Here is a 27,525-nt window from a genome sequence, read left to right on the forward strand (position 1 = left end):
AGCTGTGTGGCCTCATAAGAGTAACTTCGTATTTCAGATACTTTTCCAATGGGAGCAGGAGGTGTTGCGCTGAGCAGAGGAGATGCAGCCATGCCTGGCAGGCCCCTGGGCAGCATGAAGGCTGGGGGGTTACCTCTGCTTCTGTCAGAGGAATCTCTGGGCCACCATTTCCTCGGTAAAAACAACCAGGTGGCCTCTTCTTGGAAAACCTGCTGGGGAAGCCTCAGCATCTGGGTGACTTGTACTAAGTGAAAACCCAGAATGTCACTTACAGTCTTCTGCTTGATAAGCTGACAGAGAACATGGATTTTTTTTTTTTTTACTATAGCTTGAAAAGACTATCTTGTATTTGAAAAGAAATGAAAGGCTAATGTTGAAACTATCATAAAGAGTGAAACTACTATTTGTCTAATGAAACTATTTCCTGAGAATTTCAGTTGATCTGTCAGTGAGGAATTAGGGAGTGGCAAAAATAAAAACCACCAACAAACTCTTTGAAGAAAATTCTTCTCATCGAAACCATCTGCTCCCTGACTTATTGATCTGACCCATGTGACACCAAAGAACTATGAAAATGCTGGAATGAGAGAGGGCAGGGCTTCCCAGCCTGGCCTCTGCTGGTCCCAGGAGTGGCTCTCTGGAAAAAGGAGCCTTGTCGAACGTCAGCCCAGTCCATGTCTCTTAGAGCTGGGCGGGCACATGAGCATGTGAAGGTCAGACATCCCCTGATAAAGGAAACTGTGGACGCCATAAGCCAGCTCATCCTAGGTGTCAACAGAAGCCACCCTTCAGTTCCAGCTGTACGGGAACCTCCCTTCTCTTCTGCCCTGACACCGAGACCTCAGCTCCCTCTGCTGGTTTTCCCTCACCTCCCCAGCCACTCAGTGTTGGGGTACCCCAGGACTCAAGAGTCGGGCCACTTCTCCTCAACTCATTCTGTAGAAAAATACCTGTGAACGGTTCCAAACATACAGTGAAGCCCCTGGTTACACTGGAGGAAGAGGACAGAGAATAATTCTCCAGACCCAACTCACCCTCCAGCTGCCACTTCACGTCTTTTCATTCACAGCAAAGTTCTTTAGAAGACTTGCCTGTCCCTATTTCCTCAGATTCTGTCCTTCCATTCTCTCTAAACCCTCTCCACTCAGGTTTTTTGCCTTGAGCACTGCACTGAAATGGCTCTTTCCCAAGGTGAGCCATGCCTTCCAAATGCTAAATCCAACGGTCTGTCCTCAGACCTAACTTCATGGGCCCAGACTGCAGGATCTGATAAAGCTGGATGGCCCTCTTCACCTTGAAATATTGAGACTTTCTCTCCTTGGTTTCTGTGACACTCCCCTAGTTCTCCACCAACCTGTATGGCCATTTCTCAATCTCCTGTGCGAGGTCCTTCACTTCTCTGACTTATGAACACAGGAACCCCTTGGAACTCTTTTCTCCTGGCTTTAGACAAAGATCTCTTAGTGATCTCGTCTGTCCCTGCAGTTTTGTTTGTTTTTTAGCATTTATCTGCTGAGATTCTCAGATAGGCATCCCCAGTTTGGTCCTCACTCCTCACCTTCCTGCCCACCTCGGTAAAGAGCAGCCCCATTCTCAGTGCTGCCTTCCCCAGTTCCCTCACACCTCCATTCAGTCCAGTGGCAGACCCTGCTGGCTTCATCTTTAAACGGGCGCAGAAGCCAACTGGCGCTCACTGCCTGTGCACGGCTTATGTTCTAGTCCATTTCATAGAGTTTGTTCACACGAGTGGCAACAGGCTCCCACGCTGGCCCCCTTTCAGAAAGCAGCGGGAGTCACCTCTTCCAGCGTGAGCCAGACACCGTCCGTTCTCTGCTCCCTAGCCTCCAATGGCTCCCACCTCAGGGGAAGAGCCCAAATCCTAACTATGACCGATAACAACCCACAAGGTCCAGTCCCCCACTTTTTACGGCGACCCACTGAGACTGAGTTTGCCACTGCGCCTCCATCACAAGGGACGCTCTCTCCTGCCCGGAGGTGTCTGCTCCTGCTGTTCTTCACACCTGGGATCCTTGCCTGCCTCCCATAAGCCTCCCAACTGTATTCAACTGTCACTTTCTCAGTGAGACCCGCATCACATTGGAGATCTCATACTTCTTAAAAGCCTCCCAGCTTGACATGTCTTTCTAACACTTACCACAAACATAATCTGTGTCTTATTTATCTTGTTTAATATTTTCCCCGCTAGTGTGTAAGTCCAGGAGTACAAGGATGCTTGGCTTTTTTTGTTTACTACTATGTTTCCAGGAAAATACCTGAATATAATGGGCACTCAACAATATTTGTTCAATAAATATTTCATTTTAAAAAATGAGCTGCTATGTTTCATCAAAATTCTACTCCTAAGTAAACTGAGTTTTTTAATAGCTAAAATCTCAAAGCCAAAGAATCAAGGCTTCCTTCCCAGTTAATCATTATTAAATACGGTAATAAATCCCAGATTAGCTCTACTACTGGTTAACTGAGGTTAAGAAGAAATGGATTTTTGTCATCTTTGATGGTGAAAACCTTATAGATTGTATTTATTTCTTTTCTGCCCCAATTATGTATGGCCTACTGAACAAAAACATAAATTGCAAGATTCAGGAACTTGTACCTAAGAGGTTATCACATTAAAGACCAGGTCCTTCCTGTCTGAACTGGCTTTGCAAGTTTATAGGAATTTGGGTTGGAAGCCTGTTTTATTCAGGGGCTACTGGGGCTTATTACTAACGGCCTAGTAAGAGCTTGTTTTGCCAAGATCTTCCATCTTTAACGGAGCAGGTTCTAACTGTTGGCAGGTTCTAACTGTTCAGAATTTTACCATAATATATACTAGACCTATCAATGGAAGAAGTCAGGGGATTATTGGGCTTTTCATCCTTTATAGGAAGCACATTTAAAATATAATTAATTTTCAAGTGAAGAAAAAGCTGTTTCCAAGTACTTTGAGCATCTCCTAATAACAAAGTGTTAATACAACCCTCATTCTACATTTCTTTTCATCTCTTCAACACTGCAGCAGACAGGACAGTCCAAACATGTACAGCGCAGTGATGACAGCCCAAGAGCATAAAAGTAAATCGCCAGATGTGCCACAGAGGCATTTGAAAGGAATGTGGAGAGAGTAGCTCAACCATATCCAAATGTCTCAATTAGTTATTACTAAAATGTTAAAATTTCACCAATTTACAGCACTGCTTTACTTACAAGACATAAAAAACTGTACATAGTAATCAGCAGAGAAGAATTTTAATCATTAGAATTAGACAGAATGGACACTCCAAGTTGAAGTCTTTAGAAAAGACAGAAACGATATTATTTGAATGAATGGTACTAAAATAAAAATGTATTTTAGCAGTTAGACTTCACTTAGGGTTCAAAATCGACAACACAGGTCAGTTTCCAATGTCTGTGAGTGAAGCAGGCCAGGCATAGGACTGGCAGAGTGGAATGTCCAGGCCCCACCAAACAGGGTGGCCACCACTTGGGACCAGCTAATCATGGCTATGTAGGTAGTGGGTCCCAATGTGGCTAAACGTACTCTTACGAGAAAATGAGTCGGGAGGAAGAAAACTGTACTTTCACACAAAACTTAAAACATTTAAATCTTGCATAAAATTTTTATACAAAATTTCTATTTTGTATAAGTTCAAAAAAATTTTAGGTAATATTTTCAACTTTTTAAAAAAAGCGATGTGTTGCTGAAGCTAGCCCTTGAGCTCAAATCTGCAGGTTACGGGGAAGGAGGGACAGTGAGGATAAAAAGTATATCCAAACAACCATCTGGCCTCAAAGTTTCACCCTCAACTTCAATGTGGAGCCACTCGTAGAAGACATCTCTATGGAATGAATGCCCATGTATGCACGGTCCTGCAGGGCCATTAGAACCTCTGAGTACACTGCATGCCTGTAAACTCAGTTCCTCTCACGACCCAACTTCTTAATAACAAGAGTTCTTACAACATAAAACCAATGGCTGACACTGAATATTTACAACCAAAGAAACCAATGCCACGTTTTAATTTAGGAAGGTAACATGAAATAAGAATGGCATGACCAAGATTATGGCCTTTTTTGTTTTAGGATTGAAAAAAACAGGAAAGGATTTCTTTCATCATTTGTCCACTGCTTTTGAACCAAGAGAAAGAAGAGACCATCCTGTAATCGTTTCTCACTTGCTGTGAGTAGTAAGGCCAACAATTCTCGCGGATGCCTGTTTTAGTTATGTGTTGTCCTGTGGGCAAACAGCAGGCACATGTCTGCTCTGGGAAGGCACACATTTACCCAAAATGTTGGGTACTAGAGGGTAACAAGGTGACGATCCAGTGTCGCGTTCACACCTGATGTGAACTATGTAAACTGATGACTGTGCACGTGCATAGAGGCAGGGAAATTAATGTTTTCATTATTTTCCATGCTGCTATAATAAAAAACAAAAAAGGTTTACTCACCACTTGCAACTAACATGGAGTGTCTACAAGTCCAAGCAATAGACATATTTATCTTTGCAGAGATCCAACCCTACACCACGATCAAAATGAGATTTATTTGGATAAATATGGTTAATAACTCTGAGTAGATTTATGCTCTTGCCAACATGGTGAATTCCCTCTTTGTGTTTATTCTATTTATTGCTTTGGAGCTTTGTCAAATGAATCATTTGGAAGAAACTGATGGCATAAGGCTAATTAGGGAAAAAAAATAAAGCTAACAACAACTCTGAGAAGCAAACTTGAGGCTGAGGAAACTGTCTTAAAGTTTGTTTTTCACATATTCAAACTTCTACAGTCTTCTGTTTGTTTAAAGGACTTTCTAAATAGACCCAATGGGATCCTCCTGGCAGTCCTAAGAGCATGGAAAAGAAATACAACTTTCTATATTTGAAATTCTGGGCAAGCTTAGAAGGTACAAGTAAAATCACTGATTAGCCACTTTTCCTTCTGCTCCATAAGTGCACTTGCCAAATGTAGCTGTCTGGGATGTTTCCTAGTACAGAGCTTGCTGGCGGCGCCTAACACCATCCCAGGGCAGATGGCTTCCTGCCAGGGATCAGACTCCTTCAGCTGTTGAGTAATATGGGGACTAGACTATCAAAAGCAGTTAATATTTGGCTTAGACCAAGGCCAACTTGTATCTAAGTGGTTCTTCATAAATCTAAAATATGGTCCAATAAATCCACCCAGTGGCTGAATGTCACTGGGCACTACCATGGAACTGAAGTCCCTTTTGAGAACTCATGGTCGACCTACCTAAAGATGTTCCACTGTCCAGAGCTCAGGGGAATCTGAGAAGGTTGCCTGCATTCGCCCAAGATGCACTCAACAGTAGCCAGTAAAGAATATTCTTTTCTCTTACTTTTAAAGTTAAAATTATTCAGTTAGGTGAGCTTAACTGGAATGCTTCAGGCAACTTAGGCTTCATTTCAAAACCTCAGTTTGTAAGGCTGTCAAGTTGGTAGACATCCAGTCAGAAAGCTTTGTAAAAGGGCCCATTACCACCATACTGGCCTGAATTGCAGGGTTGGGTGTGTGTGTACGTATGTGTCTATTCTTGTAGCTTCAAACAATTTTCTTTTTTCTCTTCTGGAATCTCTGAATTCACTTGTCAGTTGGTTTACAATAGAATTACATTTTGTCAAAAAGGAATAAGCCCGACCATCTCCACCAGGGGATCAGCGTGAAAACCTAGGAGGTATCAGTCTTGTGGTAGGAGATGTGGATGGTACCTTTGGAAGCACAGTTAGTGTAAATGAGGCTGCGGAGCTGCAGGGCGCCAGCCCTGAGAGACTCTCACCACTTTGGCCATCACCTGGTCCTCCCACCAGCAGCACCACATTACCCATCACAACACACGTATAAACAGCTCTATTATATGCCCTGTGGTTGCATTTTCAATTAATATTCAGAATACTATGAAAGCATCTAGTCCCATTTTAAAGATAAGGAAACCAAGGGTTAGCATTGTAATCTGTCCCAGGTTATAAAGCAGGAGGCTCAGGAGTGAAATTCACCTCTGGCTAACTCTGAAGCCTGTTCTCTTATTATATCACACTGCCTCTTTGTACATGGCCTTGCTGACATCTTTTAAAACCCTCCTCCTATTGCTCTGCCAGGAATGAAGCAGTCAGAGCTTTTCTCTCACCTAGGAAAGTCTTATCTCTTTCTGAAGTTTAGTTCATTTAAATTTTTCTACTATACTCAGCTCTTTGGATAATTTTTAAAATCCATGACTTTATTGTATATCCAGCTCACTCTCATTATTGAGAGTAGGAGCAACAGTGTCCTCCGACTTTCTTCATCCTAACTGGAAGTGGAAGTCTTTTTCTCACTTCTCTTGGTAACTCCCTCTTGTGTTGTTGTTTAGTCGTTAAGTCATGTCTGACTTTTGCAACCCTATGGACTGTAGCCCACCAGGCCCCTCTGTTCATGGGATTTCCCAGGCGAGAATACTGGAGTAGTCTGCCATTTCCTTCTCCAGGGGGTCTTCCCGACTCAGGGATCGAACCTGTGTCTCCTGCATTGGCAGGTGGATTTTTTACCACTGAGCCACCTAGAAGCACCCCCTCTTGATTACCTCATGTTTATATTTAAGTCTTCCTCCATACCTTTCCTTGAGAGGCAAGTTAAGCCTAGTAAAAACTCTCAGAAATCTATCTGTGCTATCACTTCTACACAGACATTTACTGAGATTATTTTAAAGACCCAGAAACTATCTTCATAAAAACAAACCATAGTAGATACTACCTTTGGGGTTGCAAAAATTCTACCAAAAACTGAATAGCAACATATATGCTTATTAATCTGGAATGTAGAATTTAGAATTTTACAGATGGCAAACAAGTATCTAGGCATGAAGGGCCATAATATATACAATATCCATAATAAACGAAGGACTTAACTCATCTGTATTCAGACAGATAAGATTTTGTTTCCTTGTTCCTATCAAGTCTGACCCAGGAAGGACTTAAGGCAGAGTCAGGTTTTCTTACTCTCATTTTACTCGCGAGGCCTCTGAAATCCAGGGAGAGAGAGTGACCACAGAGCCATACAGCCTGCAAGAAGCGGAGGTGACCCAGGCTCTGGCAGCCCAGCGCGGCACCCATTCTGATACTTGTTCAACTGCAATACTTATCAAATGTGCCATAATATCCAAGGGTGATTTTTTTTTTAATTTTTTTTTTTAAATAATTTCAAAAATATACAGAACAGTTCAAGGAACACCCACACCTCCTTCACGCAGGTTCACCTATTGCTAACATTTTACTCCATTGCTTTGCGATCTGCTGTCTATCCAGGGCTTCCCAAGTGGCACAGTGGTAAAGAACCCACCTGCTATTACAAGAGACGTGGGTTTGACCCCTGGGTGGGGAAGATACCCTGGAGAAGGAAATGGCAACCCACACCTGCATTCCTGCCTGCAAAAAATCCCATGGACAGAGGAGCCTAGTGAGCTGCAGTCAACGGGATCACTCAAAAGTCGGAAACAACCGAGCAATGGAGCAACGCACACCCATCTGTCTGTCCATCCATCCCCATAACAATATTTTCTGAACCACTGAGAAGACATTGTATAATTATGGCCCTTTACTCCTAAATACTTGAGTTTATATTCCCTAAGGGTTTTGCTACACACTACAGTACAAACATATTTTAAAATGATAACATCTTCTACTACCTATGTCCCCTTTTGTTCACTGACCTAACAATACATTTTTAGCGTTTTCCTCCTACCATACAGGGTCCAGCATAGGATCAGTTACTGCATATGCTAGTTGTCACTGCCCTTTAGTATTATTTAATCTGGAACATTTCCTCAGCCTTTGTCTTCTACAACATTGACATTTTTGAAGAATATAATCCCCTTTTATTTCTTTGGAAAATGATCTTCATTTTTGATTTCTCTAATGTTTCCTTGTGATTAGGTTCAGGTGGTACACTTCCAGATGGGATACTGTGAAAGAGATGCTGGGTCTTTCTCGGGTTCTCACATCCAGAGGCACATGATGTCCATCTGTCCCTCGCGGTGACATTAATTTTGATCATGTGGTCAAGTTGTTGCCTGGTTTTTCCATTATATACTTATTATTTTCCCCTGAAACTAATAAGGACCTGGGGCAACACCGTAAGACCATAAAATAGCTTGCTCCTCCTCAAGGATGAATTTTTATAACAGTATTTTCACTATGTTATTTAAAAAAAAAGACCTCTACATCGTAAAAAAACCTAGGTTTTACTTATTATTCCCGAATAAGTTCCATGCCAATTTTAACAGCTGTTTTTATTACAGTAGTCCATGTACACTGGGTGTTTATGAAAAACCATTCATTAACTGTCTGCTATCTTGGGTAGGATACTGGCAATTTGATCTTTAAATTCAACTGGTATCAATGCCCTAATTTTGGTTCAGTTAAAAAGAAATCTCTTTGACTTATGCAACAGTAGGGATTTCAAAATTGAATTAAGGTATATAACTGCAAAAACATTCTATTAAAAAAAGAAACTTATAAAAGAACTTACTCCTATTTGTTCAAATTACACATGGACTCGGGTTATAATGGTATTAGTTATTTTCCAGCCTTTTCTAAACAGTACCGTTTTGGGTGAACTTTAAGTCAAGGTCTTAACTTGGATTAAATATAGTTAGCTTATAAAAAATGTTTGAATGGCCAAATGATTTTAGTTTCTAAGTTTGGTAAAAAGCAGAAAGAAGGCAATTTTTGGAAGGCAGAGTAAATTAAAAAAAAATTTTTTTTTCAGAAGTTGCTTTTAAATTAAAAAAAATATTATGGCTATTGTTTTAGTTTTTAAAGATACCTCCTTTCTCATTTTGCCACCACAGTTTGCAACATACAGAACGCATGTTTCACAAACTGTCATCATGCTGAGTGGGTATGCCACTAATTCAATAATTCTTTCATAGAAATAAGGAAATCAGGGTGGGTAGGCCAAAGGCTTTCTCTCTTAAAAAGAATATAAACTTTGCTATGGCTCCTCTTTTCTCTTTTGAGTTCAATCTCTCATCTATAATTTTGTCATACTTGCAATACAATAAAATTCCAGGCTTTATGACAGAAGAGATATTTTTGGGTTTTGTTGGTTTCTTTCTTTGCTTGTTTTTTGCTTTTTTTTTTTTTTTTTTGATCACTAGAATTCAACAACCAAAGCTTTAGTGTTTCGGGGTTTTTTCTTTGTTTTTTGCTCGGGGGTTGCAGGGAAGCATCTGCAGCCACAGGAGGAAGGAAGGTAGAGGTATGAACTCTCAGCAAGGAAGCCCAAACACATGACCTACAAGTGAGGCGAGTGCAGCAGCCCTATCTGTTGGCCCATCAATACCACCAGCTGCAGAATTTACCAACATTATGAAAACCACATCCACCAGATGTCACGCAATACAACGGGAAGCCAAATATCTCTGGGCTTGAGGCACAATTCTCCACGCTCCTTCCTCCCATGTTTCAAGGTGTCTTCAGGGGGCCACCAGCAGGGACAACAGGGACCTTATAACAGGATAACAGGGATAACAGCCCACATACAGGGCTTAATAACATGACTGTCCCCACCAGACAGGCTTCAGTCCTGAAGTCCACCTCTTCCAGGTATTCTTGTTGTTGTTCTTGATGTTGTTAAGAAGCAATCTTAGCTCAGATTCTACATGTCAGGGGCAGGAGAAACTTAACTGGCTGCAAGCCAGTTAAGGATTTGTGTGGCTTACCAGGCTTATTATAAAATAATAATAATAATAACTGTTTTTGCCATTGGGAAGAAAAGAATGTTTTCTTTTTGAATGTTTGAAAATATTTAAAGTCACTTCTCCACTCATTATTTTTTCCTTTAATTTATTTTTAATTAGAAGAGAATTGCTTTATAATGCTGTGCTAGTTTCCACTCATTCTTTATACCCATTCTGTTCAATATGGTAGCCACTAGCCACACATGGCTATTTACATAAAATTTTAAATTCTGTTCCTCAAGCACACCAGCCACATTCAAGTGCTCAAGGCCATCTGTATCTAGTGACTATCCTATTGGACAGCACAGTATAAATACAAAGCATTTCCATCAACACAGAAAATTATTTTAACATTGCTCTAAACTCATCACCTTTTTTAAATGAGCCATTATAATTCAATTCTCTTTGTACTATGGAACAAAACAATCTTCCTGCATACTCATATGAAATAAATATATGGATACAAGCCAAATACTGTATGAGGAGACAAAGGTGGAGGTGATCTCTGTAATATTTTCACAAACACACGCTGTCCTCACAAAGCTCTGTGATGCTACCAGCTTGCTGGATAACATTCAGAGGCCCGCCTGGATGGGTGTTCCATGACAAAGAAGCAAGAAACTATTCTTTCTTACGCGTCACCTTAATTTGTTAATGATGCCACCTATATCAAACAGTTTACACCAGAAGTTTCCTTACTTACATATCGAAATGTGTAAAATAAATCATGTCCTTTGGAAAAGAGGCTGCCCAGCTTCACAGCTTTGTAATTGAGGTACTTTAATACCAAGCAAACATCGTAGGCCACAGCTGTTTCTAAAAATTTTTATGAACAAGAACAGGAGGCCGGTATAATATAAATCCACAAATGATGCTTCTGACTCCCAGGTTCACCTGCTGTGAGGGCGGGGAGGCCAGGCAACTCAAGAGGAGCGGCATGGGCATTCCTGCGACGCTGTAACCCCTGGGGGCCGGTGGGGTGGGAACGGGGCGTGTGGGGCGGGGCGCACAGCGCACGGGGCACAGACCTTTGACCCTGTCCTGGGGATGCGTGTCAGACCACCTGGCACATGAGGCAGGCAGCCTTGCACACACGTGGGCACCTCTGCCCTCACACGTGCAGGGTGCGTCCAGGTGCTGGGCTCACTTTGCCTCGGCTTCCTTTAGGTCTTCCCATCCTCCCCGCAAAATCACCCAGCCCCGTCAACCCATTACCCACTTTCTCTTCCCCAGTCCCAGTTTCTTCTTATTCACAACAGACAAAGAAGAACAAGGTGGAAAAAAAAAAAAAAGGTTTTTCCTAATTTCCTCTGCTCCATCATCAAAAGCAAAAAAAGATCTGCTATTTTTCTTTGGGATTGGTAACTGTTCTTTATCAGATTCTCATAAAGATCACAGAGCTACCACCCAAGAGAAGCTAAAAAAAATTCCCTGTGTCCACCTGGCCAGTTAGAGGTTCCCGGGCTGTCTGTAAGACTTCCTGGTCATTCCCCTCCCACCCCTCCTACCCTCTCCCACCCAGCTCTCCCGGCTTACCTTGGCCTTCCCATCCTGGGCAGACATGTATCCAACACACATGCTCTCGGTCGTGTGGCTCCACAGAAATTCCACTGCCAGGGAAGGGAATACAAATAGGCACATTCAGATCACAGATGGAAAATAAATCTCTGCTTTTTAATAGAACAGTTAAAGATAGCTTTATATTCAACACGCTCGGCTCCTGACTTTCCATTCGCTCCTTCATAAATGTCAAGATGATTTAGTACTCAAAACTGTGTAATGCCATTTACTGTGAAATGAAAAATGTATTTCTTTCTTGTCAAAACTTATGATTATTACATGTAAAATAAATGCTCCTCTGTTTGAAACTTGTAACATTAAACACACACACATGCACACACGCACACACACTTATGCATACAGTATACAATGATTTAGTAAACATAATATTCCATAACGTAGTTTCCTTTAAAACACACATACACACACACTCCCTACATCAAGGTTTTTTAAATACCATTCTCTATGAAAAGGAACCAGGGTTTCTTGGAGAAATGTTGATTCCAGGGCCTGGGCAGAGAAAATATTAAACGAATCTGGAACATCTTTTTGTGCCAGAAGATAAGGAAGTCCTCAAAGAATGATGAAGGCTTGACAAAGGATCCACGGATCAGCCTGAAGAGACCCCCACTGACCATATCTGTGTCAATCTAAGTATCAGAATAAATATTAACAGTAAAGAATTATCGTCACTGAACAAAATTTAAATCAATGAGCCCATACTAGTCCCAGGTCCCAGGTCCCAGCCTGTCTAACTAATACAAACAAATAGGAATAAGTAAAATGGGGGAGAAGAGAAAGCACTTCCTTGCAGCTGAATGCCAACTAATAAATACAGAAGAAATAACAGAGTTAGAAAAGCATCACACTTTCAAAAACTAGGAAAATTTGAAAAGGAGTATGCTTTTTACACAGTCTCAATGGAACCTCTCCAGAAAATTCTTATGAAATACAAAGGGGCAAAGGGTAAGTGAGTTCACTGTGGAGAAACCCAATGGACCCCACTTTAATCAAGTGATGGAAGCTAACATCATCCAGTAAGGGGCAAATCAACACAACGTGTCTCCGGATCAGACACCCTGAGACTCACCACCACTTCTTCAGTGTTCCCGCCAAAAACACAGACTCAGAATTGCAGGGGGAAACACCACACAAATCTGATATAGGAACACTAATAAATAAACTGGCCTGAACTCTTCAAAAGATGTCCAAGTCAAAAAATACAAAGTTAAAAAAAAAAAAAATACAAAGTTGAGTAACTGTTCCCATTTAAAGGTGACGAATGCATCCCAGGGAATTCCCTGGTGGGCCAGGGGTTAAGACTCTGCTTTCACTGCTAAGGGCCCAGGTTCAATCCTGGTCAGGGAACAAAGATCCCACGAACTGTGCCGCATGTCCAAAAGTAAAGAAAGAAAGAAGACAAAGGCGATATGACAACTAAAGGCAATGTGTCCTTCTGCGATGGAGCCTGGATAGGGGTGGGGGTGTTTGAAGGGACATTCCTGAGATAAGTGATGGATGGACTTTGAAAACGGACTATGGATTAGAGAGTAGTGTGGTATCAATATTAAACTCTGGGATTTTGATAACCATACTATGATTACTTAGAAGAACCTTGTTGTTCTTCAGAAACATACACTGAAGTATTAAGAGTAAAGACTCAATCTCTTCACCTTGCTCTCAAGTCATTCAGAAAAGAAAGTACAGTTTAAATGTGTGTGTGTGTGTAAAGGGAAGAGGGAGGGATGGAAGGGAGAAGTAAAGACGGAAAAACAAACGGGGGAAATGAAAACAAAGAGCAAATGTGGGTTACAAAACCACAGGTGTCCCCTGTTCTATTCTCAAAACGTCTGCATAAATGTGAAATTATATCTAAAAGTTATAGAAAGAAAGATACTGAGATACACACAAAACTCTGTCCCCTTCAGCTACTTACTTTCAAAATTCTATGCTGTTTTAAAGGCATTTTTAAAGCTTTGATGCACTTTACAAAAATTTCACAAGTCCTGGGTAATAAAACTGCCTTGCTCAACACCAAGCCTCTGGGTCCTGAGCCATCCACTTCTCTCTCTGAGCTAATTAGGTCTGAAGACAGTGTGTGGGCTGAGACACAACTGTGGGCTCCGCGCTCCTGACTCTGAAGGCTTTGCCGAAGGCAGAGGCATGAGAGGCAGCTCTGAGCTCCTCAGATAGCGGCTCACTCCTTCATCATTAACTAGTTCTCAAACCTGCCAACCTGTTCTGCAGACGCTCCGCCTACAAGTGCAAGAAAACAGCGTCAGGCAATGAAGCAAGCTCTCTCCACCAGATGCTTTTCCTTCCTCACACATCTGCTTTGAACTTCAAAAAGCCTGACGTCCAGAGCAAGGTCTGGGGTATTCTAAATTGCCTAATAGAGCAAAGGCATTCAAGTCTTACGAAACTTCCCTAGTGTACTGCCAATGCAATTATATTTAAATACAAAATTCAAGTATTTCCAACACTGTGACCTCTCTTTATTCCCCAAATGTTACGGTGGTAACTGCTCATGAATTAGCCAAGAAAAAAATACATGGAAATACAGTCAATTTAATCATGAAAGTAAAGGATAAAAACACAGCACATTATTTTTTTAAGGCACAATTTTGATGATTTCAAACTACATTATTCTCTCTGAAAATAGAGCCTGCTTTAAGGAAATGTAACGCAAAAATTGAGACTTACAAAGCAGGATAAACTGGGTATAATGATTGACGACATTTAATATTTTTCTATTGAAAGGTTATTAATAAAGCATCTAGATATAGAGTTTAGGAGTTCTTAAAGTAACTCAATATCTAGAAATTCAGTCTTCCTTCACTCTTTTCACAAATAAACAAAAAAAGGAGGTGCATTTACTGACACTTTCTCTTTTTTTGCCCGACCTTGTGGCATATGGAATCTTAGTTACCCAACCAGGGATGGAATCTATGCCCCATGCAGTGGAAGCATGGAGTCTTAACCACTGGGCCACCAGAGAAGTCCCTAACACACTCTTTTTAATAACAACAATTCACATCAGTTACTAGTTCAGGATAGCTTCAGACACTCAGCAGGAATTGTAAATCTTATTTACTTTAGTGTATATCTTAACTCAATAACTTAATACACTATTAATAATAATTTAACAAATTATTTCTTGCTGGAGGACTTCAGGGAGGCAGGAGAGGAACTCACAGTGAGTCTTTCATCTGCCAAGCACTGCTTTTCATGGCGGAGCTCAGCAAAGCCTGGATGGTGAACTGGGGCTCAGAGAAGGGAGGTAACACTCTCATAGAATAATGGTGGGGGTATGACCGTTTGGAAACACATTCTTATAATTTGTGGTAGTTATGGTCTGTAAGCTTGCCATGAACACTGAATTAGCAAACACTGAGCCATTGCTCCCAAGGGAAATACAAGGTTAAGGTCCTGCAAGCCTCTGGTCACAACATTTTCAAGAAGTAACCTTATTTGATGTGTATTTTCTGTTTAGAGACACCTTACATGTGGTTTAGTCGCTAAGTTATGTCTGACTCTTGGGACACCAAGGACGGTAGCCCGCCAGGTTCCTCTGTCCATGGGATTCTCCAGGTAAGAATCCTGGAGTGGGTTGCCATTTCCTTCTCCAGGGGATCCTCCAGACCCAGGAATCAAACCCGGCTCTCCTGCATTGCAGGCCGATTTCCGCACTGCAGGCGCATTCTTTACTGACTGAGCTACGAGCAAAGCCCCCGTAACATATACTTCTTATAGATAATTAATTTTATGCAATATTTCTTTATAGTAATACACTAGCCAAGAAAAGCTCAATACTCTCTTGGCCCTGGATGACCTGCCCCCAAGTTTCATTGGCTTTCAGCCTCACAGCAATGCTGTCCCTTGTGCTCTTCTCACCAGTTGTCATCTCCTGACTCCGTAAGTTCTGCTACTTTTCCGGCTCAAATTTTCCCCCACTCTGCTCATGTCCACAAATGACTGGGAAAGTGCTGGGAGCACTGGTCTTTCAATTAGAAGTAAATTTCATCAAGCAAGAAGATTCACAAATACGAATCTGCAAATAATAAGGATAGACTCCTTTTATCAAAATGACATACACTTTGACCTAGCAATTCTACTTTTAGGTATTGAGTGTACAGATATGCCTTTGTATGTATAAAATAACATCTTTACACAGATATTCACTGAACTAATTTTAATTAGGAAGAAACTGGAAATATTAACAGCACGGTTGTCTTTTGGTGGCAGCATATATGTACAACTATGGTACCCTATTCAATGGAATACTATGCAACAATTAAAAAAGAGAAAGCTCTATGGAGATGATATGGAACCATCCACACTAATTGTTTTTTCAAATGTTTTGCCAGGAACCACAGTAAAACCAAAGCAAAACAAAAAAGCCCCCTACATTGTCACTGAGTATGTGGTTTCTTTCTATTCCGTGGGCTCTTTATATTCTATGTGCTACAGTGAAAAGATTCTGCTCCTCTTGACTCACTAAATTAGACCTCATTAGTGTGACATGCTACAGTTTGGAAAAAAACACTACTCTACAAAATATACAGTTTATCTAAAAGAAAAGACAAGGTGAAGAAAGATGATAAAAGATGATACTGCTCATTTCTGGGAAAGAAAATGACAGGGCACCATGGATGACTCACGTTTGTAAATACATGAGATCTCTCTGGAAGAACATCAGAGGAACCAGCAACAGTGGTTATCACGAGAGAGGCAACTGGTGATTCAGGAAGCTGAGAGGGGGGGCAACCTACTTCTCACCACACATCCAGCAGCTAAGATGCTGCCTTCCAGTTCAGAGGGTACAGGTTCGATCCCTGGCCAGGGAAATAAGATCCTACTTGCCTTGCAGCCAGAAAACCAAAACCTAAGACCCGAGCAGTACTGTAACAAACTCATTTACATAGAAGAAAAACAAAGATGTAAGTCCTCCTCAGTAAAGGAGCTGGAGCTGTATTTCTCACCACCGGTGACACCAAGAAGTCTATAACTTATTTCTGGATTTTAGGGACTAAAACGTCTTCTATAGTAAAAAATTGCATTTTATGGTAATAGCATTAAAAATGATTCTAATAATAATACAGTTAATTGGGCATATGCTATAGCCAAGTACCAGGTGTTTTCCATGTGTAATTATTACATGTAGGGGACCAGGAACTCCAGCAACGTGCAGGGTTAATGAGTGGCCTGGAGTGGCACGTCTGAGCCTGAGAATGTGCTATCTGAAACAGCATTTTTGGTGTGGTCAAGCTCAAGCTAATTTCCATTTAAAGAAGCCTCTGGCCTCTTGGTAAGGATCATGCTACTGTGGCTTTACACCTCAACTACTGATTTGAAAAAAGCTTTTGTGTTTTAGAAGGCCAAAGCCCAAGGGATGGTGGTGTTATTCAGTCACTCAGCCACATCTGACTCTTTGCAACCCCATGAACTGCAGCATGCTAGGCTTCCCTGTCCTCCACTATTTCCCGGAGTTTTCTCAAACTCATGTCCATTGAGTCAGTGATGCCATCCAACCATCTCGTCCTCTGTCGCCCCCTTCTCCTCCTGCCCCCAATCTTTCCCAGCATCAGGGTCTTATCCAGTGAGTCAGCTCTTCATATCCGAAGACTCCTGGAAATGCCTAGGTGATGAAAAGACCTTCATCAGAAAACGCTAAGAACACCTAAAGCCAAGCTGCCTTCCTGAATGGGTTTAAGCTATGAAAGATGGACATGGGGATTCGGTAGGATTCTTCTCCACCAAATGACTTCAAACACATCCCAGCACACCAGCACGATGTGAAAAAAGGTCAACACTACTGATCCTGTCGCAGTGCTGCAGAATGGATGAGGTGGGGACGTCCTGTTCGTGTGCTCCTCAAGGAAGACCAGTTAATGGCCTTCTGGGGACAGTTGGAATGGATTTGTACATAATCTCAGAGGCCAGACTGTCTGAAAAGTTGCTCTGAATGCACCGGAACACACGAATTCACCTGCGGTACAAGAGCAGCCGGGCTACAGCTTAGGGCCCTCCACTGCATGAGACAGCTTTCAGCCCCAGTGCAGGACTTGCCTTTTAGTGATGGTTAAGTCAGCACCTTCCCTGGTTAATACAAGGAATATAAACCACCCCTTAAGTGATGCTCCCCCTAGGATACCTCCTTCTCTTCCAAAATGATTCACATGTCATCCTGTTTAAATAAAACAAAGTTTCCTTCCCAGGGTTGTGAGCAAGTTTTTTCTATTCAAACAGATTCTCTTTTCTGACCAGAAAGAAGCCCTCAGCTACCTTTTTTTTTTTTTTTTTGGTTATTCTCCAATTGTTGTTAACAACCCCCAGCTGCACTGGCTCCCACACCCATTTAAAACCCCTCTGCCTGGCTTCATATCCCAGACTTTCTTGCAAAGGAAACAGAACTCTAAAATCAGAACCGTCTTGGGCTGGGCAGTTGCCAAGTCAGCTGCTGCTCCTTAGCCTTAGGTCAAATGGCTTACCCTAGGACATTTTGCACAGTGTTTAAGTTACTCCTTATTGAATAAAGATAAACTCATTTTTTAAAGTGGGAAGGAAGAGGAACTGTAAATAGAATAATCTCATCTTATCTCTATAGATTTCCCCCCTGGTAGTGAGGTTATTTATAACCCAGTAGGGAGTTCACTGAAGGATGCTTTCCTGTCCTGACACAGAATCCTTAAGATTCATAAAATGCATGTCTCATGATGACCATGAAGTAGCCTTGAGTTGGCTTGCTTCCTTGAAAACCTTTCACCACTGAACTGTCTTGGGAACTATGGGGCTGGAGTTCTATAGAACTCCCTCTATGCCAAGCCAAGAAAATAATTCCTCTCTCTTTTCAAGGCTCACTCCATTTGTTCAAGACTAAAGAAAGATGTTGACTGAAAAAGGAAGGGAGGGATGCGGGTCAAAGGGTAAAACAAGCCCCGAAGGATATTATTCAATTCTCTTCCTGTTTTATCATTTTATTGTATTAGAAACTACCAGAATTAAGGGGCCAATGGCTGGGGCATGGAAGTTCTCTGCTGAAAAGGAAAGCACTTGGTGAAACAAGTTATACTGAAACATGATTTCATTCATTCAACAAATATTTTTTTAGGCTTTATTTCATGCTAAGGTGATCTCTATTACCCTCTGAGTGGATAAAAACTGACTATAAAAATCTTTCAAAATGTTTTTCTGAGAGTTTTAGGAGAACCAAAGAAATAAGAATTATATATTCACTAAAATTTTAAGTCTTTGTGTTCTTTATTTCAGATGGAAAATTTTGTGGTCAAAAGGAAAGACACTATATGTTTAGATTACAGCTAGAAGCACACTACTCATGACAGAGGAGAAAATGACAGATGGAAATAAATCTATTTCCAATTTTTTAAAGTAAATTAGCAATATTTAATAGTGGAAAAGTTCTGTGATAAAGCAATTGATAGCTATTGGTGGCCAACATATTTGTCTTTAAAAAATGAAAACCAGTTCTGAAAAATACAAACTGTGGAGCATAACCTCCATAGGTTAACACAACTCAGTTGCTGAAAAGTTTTTAAATATCATGTCTGCCTTATTCACTTTGCATCTAGGAATAAGTTATTTAATTTGCTCCTTTCCATCTGACCCTTAAATAAGAACCAAAATGCCAGCCTATCTCTTAAGACTACAGTGAAGATGAAATAATCCCAAAACATTGTGGAGGTGCGAAACAAATAAGTTTCCAACCATGATACTGGACTTGCTTACAGAACAAAGTTTTAGTTACATTTTTAAGACAGGGTATTAACATCAGATAACCAGCCATAAGTACTTCTTTCCCCACTACCGGTCTAATAACTAATTTGCCTTCTTTTTGAGGGTTATTTTTATGATCATGTGAGCCCGGCAGACTGCCTGGTCACAAGTGCTCGTGGTGGCATGTGCCATGAAATGGAAATAAGTTATTCTGCCGGGCCCCAAGAACGAAGGTCCTTTGAAGTACATGTGTTTATATGTGCTCACCAAAATTTAATACCAGTAAAACCAAAAGGCAGTTGGAATTTTAATTTACAGTAAAATGACCTTTTATCTTTTTAATGTTCCAGGAAGCATCAATCTAACATTTTTTAAGTCATGGCAAGTTTCCGTAACAGTGACAAGAAGAGTACTCAATAAAGAACATGGCCTGTTTTGGAAAGCAGTGGGAGAGAATACCACATTTCAGTTCTAATTGGCAACTGAAGAACAGTTGATTTGAGACAGCAAAGTCTAAAATGGTAAAGCAACTCATTACCCTTTCAAGTAATCAGGTAAGAAACTTCAGAAATTCTCAGAGGAGAAAACACCTGCTGCACCATTTATATAAAGTTCAGACAGGCCCGTGTGGGGGCTTCAAAGATAAGGATAATGGGCAGCTTCTTAAGCTGGGCGGTGGGTCCACAGGTGTTCATTTTATTATAATCTTTATAACTTACAAAGTTATTACATTCTTCTTTTAAAATACATAAACCATTTCACAATAAAGATGAAAAGCCAGGGGAAGAAGTAGCTGGTCAAGCAGAAATCATATGTACAAAAGTTAATGATCCGCACCATGAACATACTCTGGGACAGCAGAGAACCTGAAGTTATTACTCTCTGGGTGAGGCAAAGGTGACCTGATGGGAAAGGAACAATTATCACACGTGCTCATCAGACGACCTGCCTTACACTGAACTGTGGGCCTTCCATCTATTTAGGAAGAAGAACTCCAACAAGACGGGCTTGGTGGAAAGACGGCTGGCTGAATAGGCAGCCTTTTCACCCCTACTAGCCCCGCTGCCTCCTATCCTGAATTGCTTAAGGTTTTCCTCAGATGTAAGGAGTGTGTTTCCCGCTGCTCCTCACACTGCTGCTTCCTATTAACCTCTCTAAGGTATGACCCCTGAACCCCACAGGATCTGCCAGGTTCCCAAAAGCAGGGAGAGTGTAGGCCACAAGGGGAAAAATGCACCCAAACAGTGTGGCTGGTTGTTCACGCTATATATCTGCATATATTCTAATTACCCGTATTGACTCATAAGCTTAAAATGGAAAAGAACTAGTATTTCCCACTGGAAGGCTTGATGTGCCTTTGTTTACACAATTATTAACCATATTATACTATACACAGCAGCCTCAATAAAGTACTTCTGTAGAGGCCTGGAAAACACATGGAATTGTACATTAGCAGGTAAAAATATATTGGGGTTTTTTTCCTCTAAAAGCAGAGAGAAAATTAATTATTTTCAGCTGTTTCATTCCAGGGACAAGCATTTGCTTTGCGTTAAAGCAGTGATTTGTAGGCTGGGCTTTGCCAGCATCTCCTGATCTGGGGGGTGGGAGGTGGTGGGATGGGTGTTGCAAACACATTCACGTCCAAATTGTCCTTTTACAAGGCTGCTTGCAAAGGCTGCCTTCTGGGAGCCGTTTAAACTGTCTCCAAATCTTCTTGTTCCTGGACACTCGTCATTATCCAACATTTCCGACCCATCTTGTTTGTTTTTTAAGAGCATGTGAGGATATTTTATGTGAGATTTCATCTTTCTGGAAGAGTGGTCAATTTCTTTAAAAATTTCTGCTACAGAATCAGTAAAGAAATTCCACGTGGCACTTAATGTATTCCTCCAATAGTTACTCAGAGCCTACAGTGTAGGGTGGGTACAAAGCTGGATGTGATACAGTCCTTGCCCTCAAACGATTCACAGTCTGGTGGTATGATGCTCACATTGGGGGAAAGGCGGACCTAAACTTCCCATCCTGGCAGGGCAAGATAGTGGCCACAAGCAGGAGTTATCTTACTGGTAAGGAACATGAAACTAACAAGCGACCACCAACCGGAAGAACTCGGGAAAGGTAAGATGGAGAGAGACGCCAGCCCATTTGTCCTGCCAATCTCCCAGAACCCTCCTCGCTGGAGTCCATCTTGGCTGAGCGATGCACCTGCCATCAGGAAGGACCTGGGTCAGAGTGACTGGCCAAAGACAAGCTGGAAACTAACTCAGTTATCACAAAACCCGAGACTGCGGGCCACATGGCCGGGCGGTTCTCCTGGGCTCCCTTACCCTCCTGCGTGCCACCTGGGCGTCCTTTCCCAGTAAGGTCTCTCGCTTCCTCAGCGCATGTCTCCTCAGACGATTCATTTCAGGTGTTAGACAAGAGCCCACTCTCGGGCCCTGGAAGGCGTCTCAGACGCAGTGGAATCTTATTTAAGCTATTTCCAAGCCCTCTACCCTCCACATGAACCACTGGGGCTCAAAGACCTGTGATCGAGTTCACTCAACTGAATTTAGAAAAAAAGATTAAGAAACGCTGGCCCAGCAGGAGCAGCAGACGTTCCTACAGTGACCAGGATGTCACGGTGACGGCTACAAGACTGGAGATTACACTCTGCAAAACGCACATGGAGAAGGGACAAACACCTGGGGAGAGGGCTTCCAAAGGATTCCAGGAGGTCCCCCTGGGCTGGGCCTTAAAGAACAAGTTTCCCAGCACAGGTTACAACAGCGTGTGAAAATTAATGGTGGAAAGATACGACCCTGGAAGAAGACAGAGCGGTCTGGAGCTGCCAGAACTTGGGTCAGTGGAGACGAGCAGAGGAGAAGGAGGGCGAGTAGGAGGTGATGCTGAAGGCTGCTCCAGCACCAGATCAGGCTGGGCTTTCCCTGTCAAGCTACTTTCCATTTCCCATTGATCTTCTCGGGGAAGAGGACGGAGTGGCTGTGAGTCTGTGTGTGTCCTCATTGAAGAATTAAAAGTAGGAGCATGGGAGTAATAGTAAGAGACACAGGTTTTGCTTTATTTTAGTATACATAGAAAGTTATTATATAACACAGAAAGTTATTTCAATGGTAAGCTTAAACAAGCAGTACACCAGTCACATATACTTCTGTGGTTCTTTTTCAACCACTATCTCTCTAACGCCAGGGTTGGGGTGGCTCTCTAAGCCACAATTCAGTCAAGTTCTCATTTTCGCCCTTTCTGCTTCAGGACAGCCAGCTTCTGTGTTTCTGAGCCGTGGTTAGGTTCCCTGTGTCATAGAGGGAGAGGTCTGGAGGCAGGATGGAGGTAGGAGATGGATAGAGGTGGGGAGCCTAGAGGTTGCGGAGGCTTAAGAAACCTGGGAAAGAGTGATTCGGGCCTGCAAAGTAAGGGGGCACTGATCGCCTTTATCCGAGAGGATTCCCAGAGCAGAGAAGTGGAATCCACTGATGTAACTGGAAGGCCTGATGGCCTGAGCTGCCTCAAGATGCAACAGGACACCTGATTCATCCCTGTAGTTCTTTAGACAAACCAGAGGACCATTTGGCAGGGAGAGCATTTCAAAGGTTGATTTCTTATCTATCAGTGCATAAATTATGCCAAAATGTAGTGGTTTAAAATGACAAACATTTCATTATCTAAGTTTCTGCAGACTAGGAGTTCAGGAGTGCCTGTGCTGGGTGGTTCTTGTCCAGCCTCTCTCATGGAAAGACCCCGATGCTGGGAGGGATTGAGGACAGGAGGAGAAGGGGACGACAGAAGATGAGATGGTTGGGTGGCATCACCGATTCAATGGACATGAGTCTGAGCAAACTCCAGGAGATGGTGAAGGACAGGGAAGACTGGCTTGCTGCAACCCTTGGGGTCACAAAGTGTTGGACACAATTGAGTGACTGGACAACAACATGAGATTTCAGTCCAGAAACCTGCCCAGATCCTGGCATCTGCAGGCTCCCCTGGGGCCAAGGCTGTGGGCGGGAAGCCCCAGTGCCTTGCTGGCGGTTGGAAGGCAGTCACGGTTTTTTGCCACAGGGACCTTTCCGTGGGCTGCTTGAGTGTCCTCGTGACACGGCCACTGGTCTTTCCTGGAGTGAGTGAACCAACACGTTTTCTGACCTCACCTTGGAAGTCACAGACTGTCACCCTGACTTATTCTTATGCAGTGGAGGGAGTCACTGGGGAGGGAATTAAACTCCATCTCTCTCAAACAATTCGTGGACAAAGCACACACAACAAAGTCATGCAAGAGGACTTTGAAAGTTACTCTTTACCCGGGATTGTCCAACTGTATTCCTGAACCAGTAACAAAAGGCAAACCTTGAAAGGGTCTGTTCTTGAGCCATCCCACCCTTGAAGCGGCCCCTGTGGCTCTTGTCAAGAGGGGAAGCTGGGTAATGGCTTCCTGGAAACTCCGTCAAGTGGCAATGGGGTTTGATTGAAACTGCGTTTGTGGTGTAATGGAAATGCTACTGATGATTTTCAGAAAAGAGAGTCAACATGGAAAAAGCTGAAATTTGAGATTATTTTGATTATACTATATTCAAAAAAGTATATATATTAGTATACAAATATACTAAAAAGTACATATAGTATACAAAACAATATATATTGTATATATATTATACAAAAAAGTATATGTATATTGTATATAATTATACAAAAAACTGATACAGCAGTTAAGTGGGTTTTGTTTTGTTTTAAATTTGGGGAATTGTTTTGTTTTGTTTGGATGTATAGGAAAGAAAGACTTCTGAGCCTTCCTGGTTACTTGATATTACCAAACATTAAGGAGCCATGAATTGATGAAGTTATATTTTTAAGAGAGTTTTATAAAGTGATAAATGAGAAGTCATGGGCCAAACATGAAGCAAATTATGTTGCGGCCTGCTCTGGCATGGTAAAGCACAGAGGAACCCACTGGAGTTTGATGTTTGAAACATTCTCCTTTTACAGGCAGGGGCTTATGGCAGATATTTCCTCGATGATGGGTCTAATCTTCTACTCCTGGGATCTGCAGTGAATAATATTTACATAATCATGACACTGCCAATGCTGGTTACTAATTGTCACTGTTTGGAATCAAACTCTAATCAGAGTGCAGAAAGCAAGTTGGCTGTAGAACAGAATGCAATGTTTCCATAACAACAGTGGTGTGGTTGCTAGAGGTTGAGGTGAGGGCTGGGAATCGTGGAGGAAGAGGAAAGAAGCCTACATAGTCCGAGGGGTGAGGGATGGTTGGAAGAGATGATAAAAGCTGATGAGTCAGGAAATAGCACATTAAAGTTGCAATAAAATTAAATATACAACTTCAGGTTAGAGTTCTCACAAAAGTCAGGAGGAAAGGTGATGGGGAGTGTGGTACGAGCTCTCTCTTAATTTTTTCCCCCAAGGGAGTCACAAGTTACTGATTAATGGAGAAACAGAACAGGAGCACATTCTACAGAATGGAGGTGAATCCCACGAGAATAACCAGGATCAGGGGCTGACAGCTCTGGGAACTGGGTAGCGAAGGTGACCTTCACATCTTCTTTCTATCCTTCTGTACACATTTACTTTCTCACCACATACTGAACATGTGTAAGTTTCTTAAAGCAAAATATGTAAAAACCCACATCACTGGTAGAGGCTGATAGGAGCCTGCGTTCACCAGGTTTTAATAAACTTCACATACAAATGGCAAGACTTCACTTATTTCATAAAGCAACACTTTATATTTTATTCTTCTCCTTGACATGGAGAGTAGGAACCAGTGTACGAATGACTACTTTGGTGATAAAAACTAACATGAGCTAAAATTCTATGACTTATCTTTAAATATACCTTTAACTCCAATAATGAAAGGACTAACAACAACAACAAAAAAATTACAATTTCCAGGATTAACTTGAATGGGTGAAAGCCCAGGCTCAGTAAAGAACAGAAACTCCATTCTAGCAGCAGGCTATGAAACAGTTTCAATAACTGTCCCCTACCCTGCCTCCCAGGACTAAAGACTTTTTCTGAGTTTTTATGGAAGGCTCAGGAACATCCTCTGCACATTTTATTTGATTTTTTTAAAGGTTGTTTTTTAATATTTATTTTTATTTATGTATTTATTTGGAGCTGCACGAGGTCTTAGCTGTGGCACATCAGATCTTTGATATTTGTTTCAGCATGTGGGATCTTTAGTTGGGACATGCCAACTCTTAGTTGCAGCATGTGGGATCTAGTTCCCCAACCAGGGCTGGAACCCGGACACCCTGCATTGTGAGCTCAGAGTCTTAGCCACTGCACCACCAGGAAAGTCCCTCTCTGCATATTTTAAAGACAAAGTCCCTGCTACCTAACTGTGGAAGATATTCCAAGGTTTCAACAATGATTAGCATACCAAAGAAGCAAGTAACTGTTTGCCTCGGTTTAAAAAAAATTTTTTTTTTTGGCCAGGAACAACCTGGGTACTAAGTACAGTGGGTGGAAACAGGAAGAAAATATAGCAAGAAAAATTATGAAGTTGGTGATCAGGTGGAGAAAGAATCATTTTCTATAAAAGGGCAGTGTTTCCCACCCTCCACCTTTGGCAAATGAGAGGAAAGATTTTTACGGAAGTTCTTCAGGCTTCTAAAGAAAAACTAGTTTTTATCCTCAATAAGAAATGCTCATTTTTCTATTTTATAGACTCATAAAACTTCAAAATAGGAAGGGACTTGTACTACAGCAATTCACAATACAGATCAGGTGTCAACCATACTTGATAAAAGGAATTTTATACAAAGAGCTGAACTACCACAGCCCTGAGAATGACTTGTAGTGCTTATTAAAAAAAAAAAAAAAAAAACCAGAAGAACGGATAACCATTGAGTAGTATAACTGTACATAATGGACTACTATATAGCAATGAAAGTGAACTATCACAAGTAACATAGATGAATTTAACAGGTTTAACATTCACTGAAGACATCAGACACCAAGAAAACATATTCTGGTGCTATTTATACAAAATACAAAACCAAATAGAACTAATCAAGTTGTCAGAAGTTTGAATGGTTACTAACTTTGATGGAGTAGAGACTGGGAAGGGTTATGTGGGAGCTTCGGGTTATAGTAAAGTTCTACTTTCTATCTACATGCTGGTCACATGGGTGGCTTCAGTTTGTAATGTTTTCCAAGCAGTTGCAGTTATAATGATTTGTGCACTTTTCTGAGTGAATATACAATTCAATTAAAAAGTCAGTTAAAGAAAAATAACATATAGGGTCCCTGCTAGCTTATGTGGCACCTTCATGTGGGTTTTTGAACGCCCCTCGCTCTGGATGAATGACTTAGGAAAAGGCACCTCTGTGGGTGGAGGCTCCCCTAAAAGTCTGTGCCCTGTAGAACGGAGGGTGGGCTGGGCTCCATCCCCACTGGGGCATGTTGTTAGAGACAAAGCCACACATCTGGGTGGACATCTGCAAATCTGCAAGATACTCATGGGACCCTTCCTCACCACAGCATTATGAGCAGGCAGGGCCGACATCCTTCCAATATGGAGGAGGAAGTGGCACAGAACAGTGAGACTGATGCATGAAGGCATCACAGCTAATAAGCCATGAAGCCAGGGTGAACTTCTAGGCCAGTGGGTCTTCACATGATTCTGATTCCTTTTGGGGAGGAGAAGAGGAGGAAGCTTCTCTCTGTGTTACTGTGTTCACTGCTATGGGTCATCTCAAATGCTCTGTCAAATAAGGGAGGGGATAAATACATGGTCCGATATTCTTAATGCTGGGCTTTAGTAAAGGTGCTAGGTTCTCAGTCCATTTGGAAAACATGCCATAATCATATACTCTGAAATGAATATTCACCTTGTAGACGTTAACCTGGGCAGAGAGGTCAGTGGAATAGAGATATGTACACCTATCAATAGAATATCCTGGCCCACCCACAGGTTAAAATGATCAACGTAAGGATATAAATCTGTCCATGTCTCGGAAAAAAAGGAAAGAGAAAGGCACCCACGTGCTGTGTAACTTTAACTTACCCAGAAGCGTCTGCTTATCTGGGGAAGAGTCAGGCTCTGCAGAACACCAGCAGGACCGGAGGACAATCACCCCTCCGAGCACGCCGTCTTCGCTGGCCAGGAAAGGTGAGCCTAGGCACAAACGACCGGTGGTCATTTTCAGTTCATTTCACTCTTTTCATTCCCAGTTTTCATTTGATTATGGGAACAAAGGTGTGGGATGAGTAAGATTTTGAAAGATGCCTATTTTCTGACACTCACTGTTATTCATACCTTATCCAGGCTGGATGGTGAAGGCAGGCTTGATCCCTAACAGGCAGAGACAGTGCCAGACGCTGCCAAGGAGACATGAGCAGGGGTGGCGCGTGCATGACCATATTCAGAATGGAATTGGAAACACTGCCAGATTAAAGGCCCAAAACACAAATACAGCAAAAAATGTTCAGCAGCTCCCTTTGATCACCTCTTCGGGATCACTTACCAGGCTCTCCCTGCTGTCAGGG

General features: G+C 41.9%; 1 protein-coding gene across 4 annotated transcripts in view; it reads right to left on the bottom strand.

The window, feature by feature from the left end:
• Positions 1-27,525, bottom strand: part of TASP1 (taspase 1) — a 247,254-nt gene that overhangs the window by 24,113 nt on the left and 195,616 nt on the right. For all 4 annotated transcript variants that reach the window (XM_043883311.1, XM_043883312.1, XM_043883315.1 and 1 more), the window contains 2 exons: positions 27,044-27,154; positions 11,266-11,339 (listed from right to left, as the gene is read on the bottom strand). In XM_043883311.1, coding sequence (XP_043739246.1) covers positions 11,266-11,339; positions 27,044-27,154 — 185 coding nt within the window. Of the gene's footprint in view, positions 1-11,265; positions 11,340-27,043; positions 27,155-27,525 lie in introns of those variants that run through there.

The sequence above is a fragment of the Cervus elaphus genome, chromosome 23, assembly GCF_910594005.1.
Source record: "Cervus elaphus chromosome 23, mCerEla1.1, whole genome shotgun sequence".
Classification (NCBI taxonomy): Eukaryota; Metazoa; Chordata; class Mammalia; order Artiodactyla; family Cervidae; genus Cervus; species Cervus elaphus.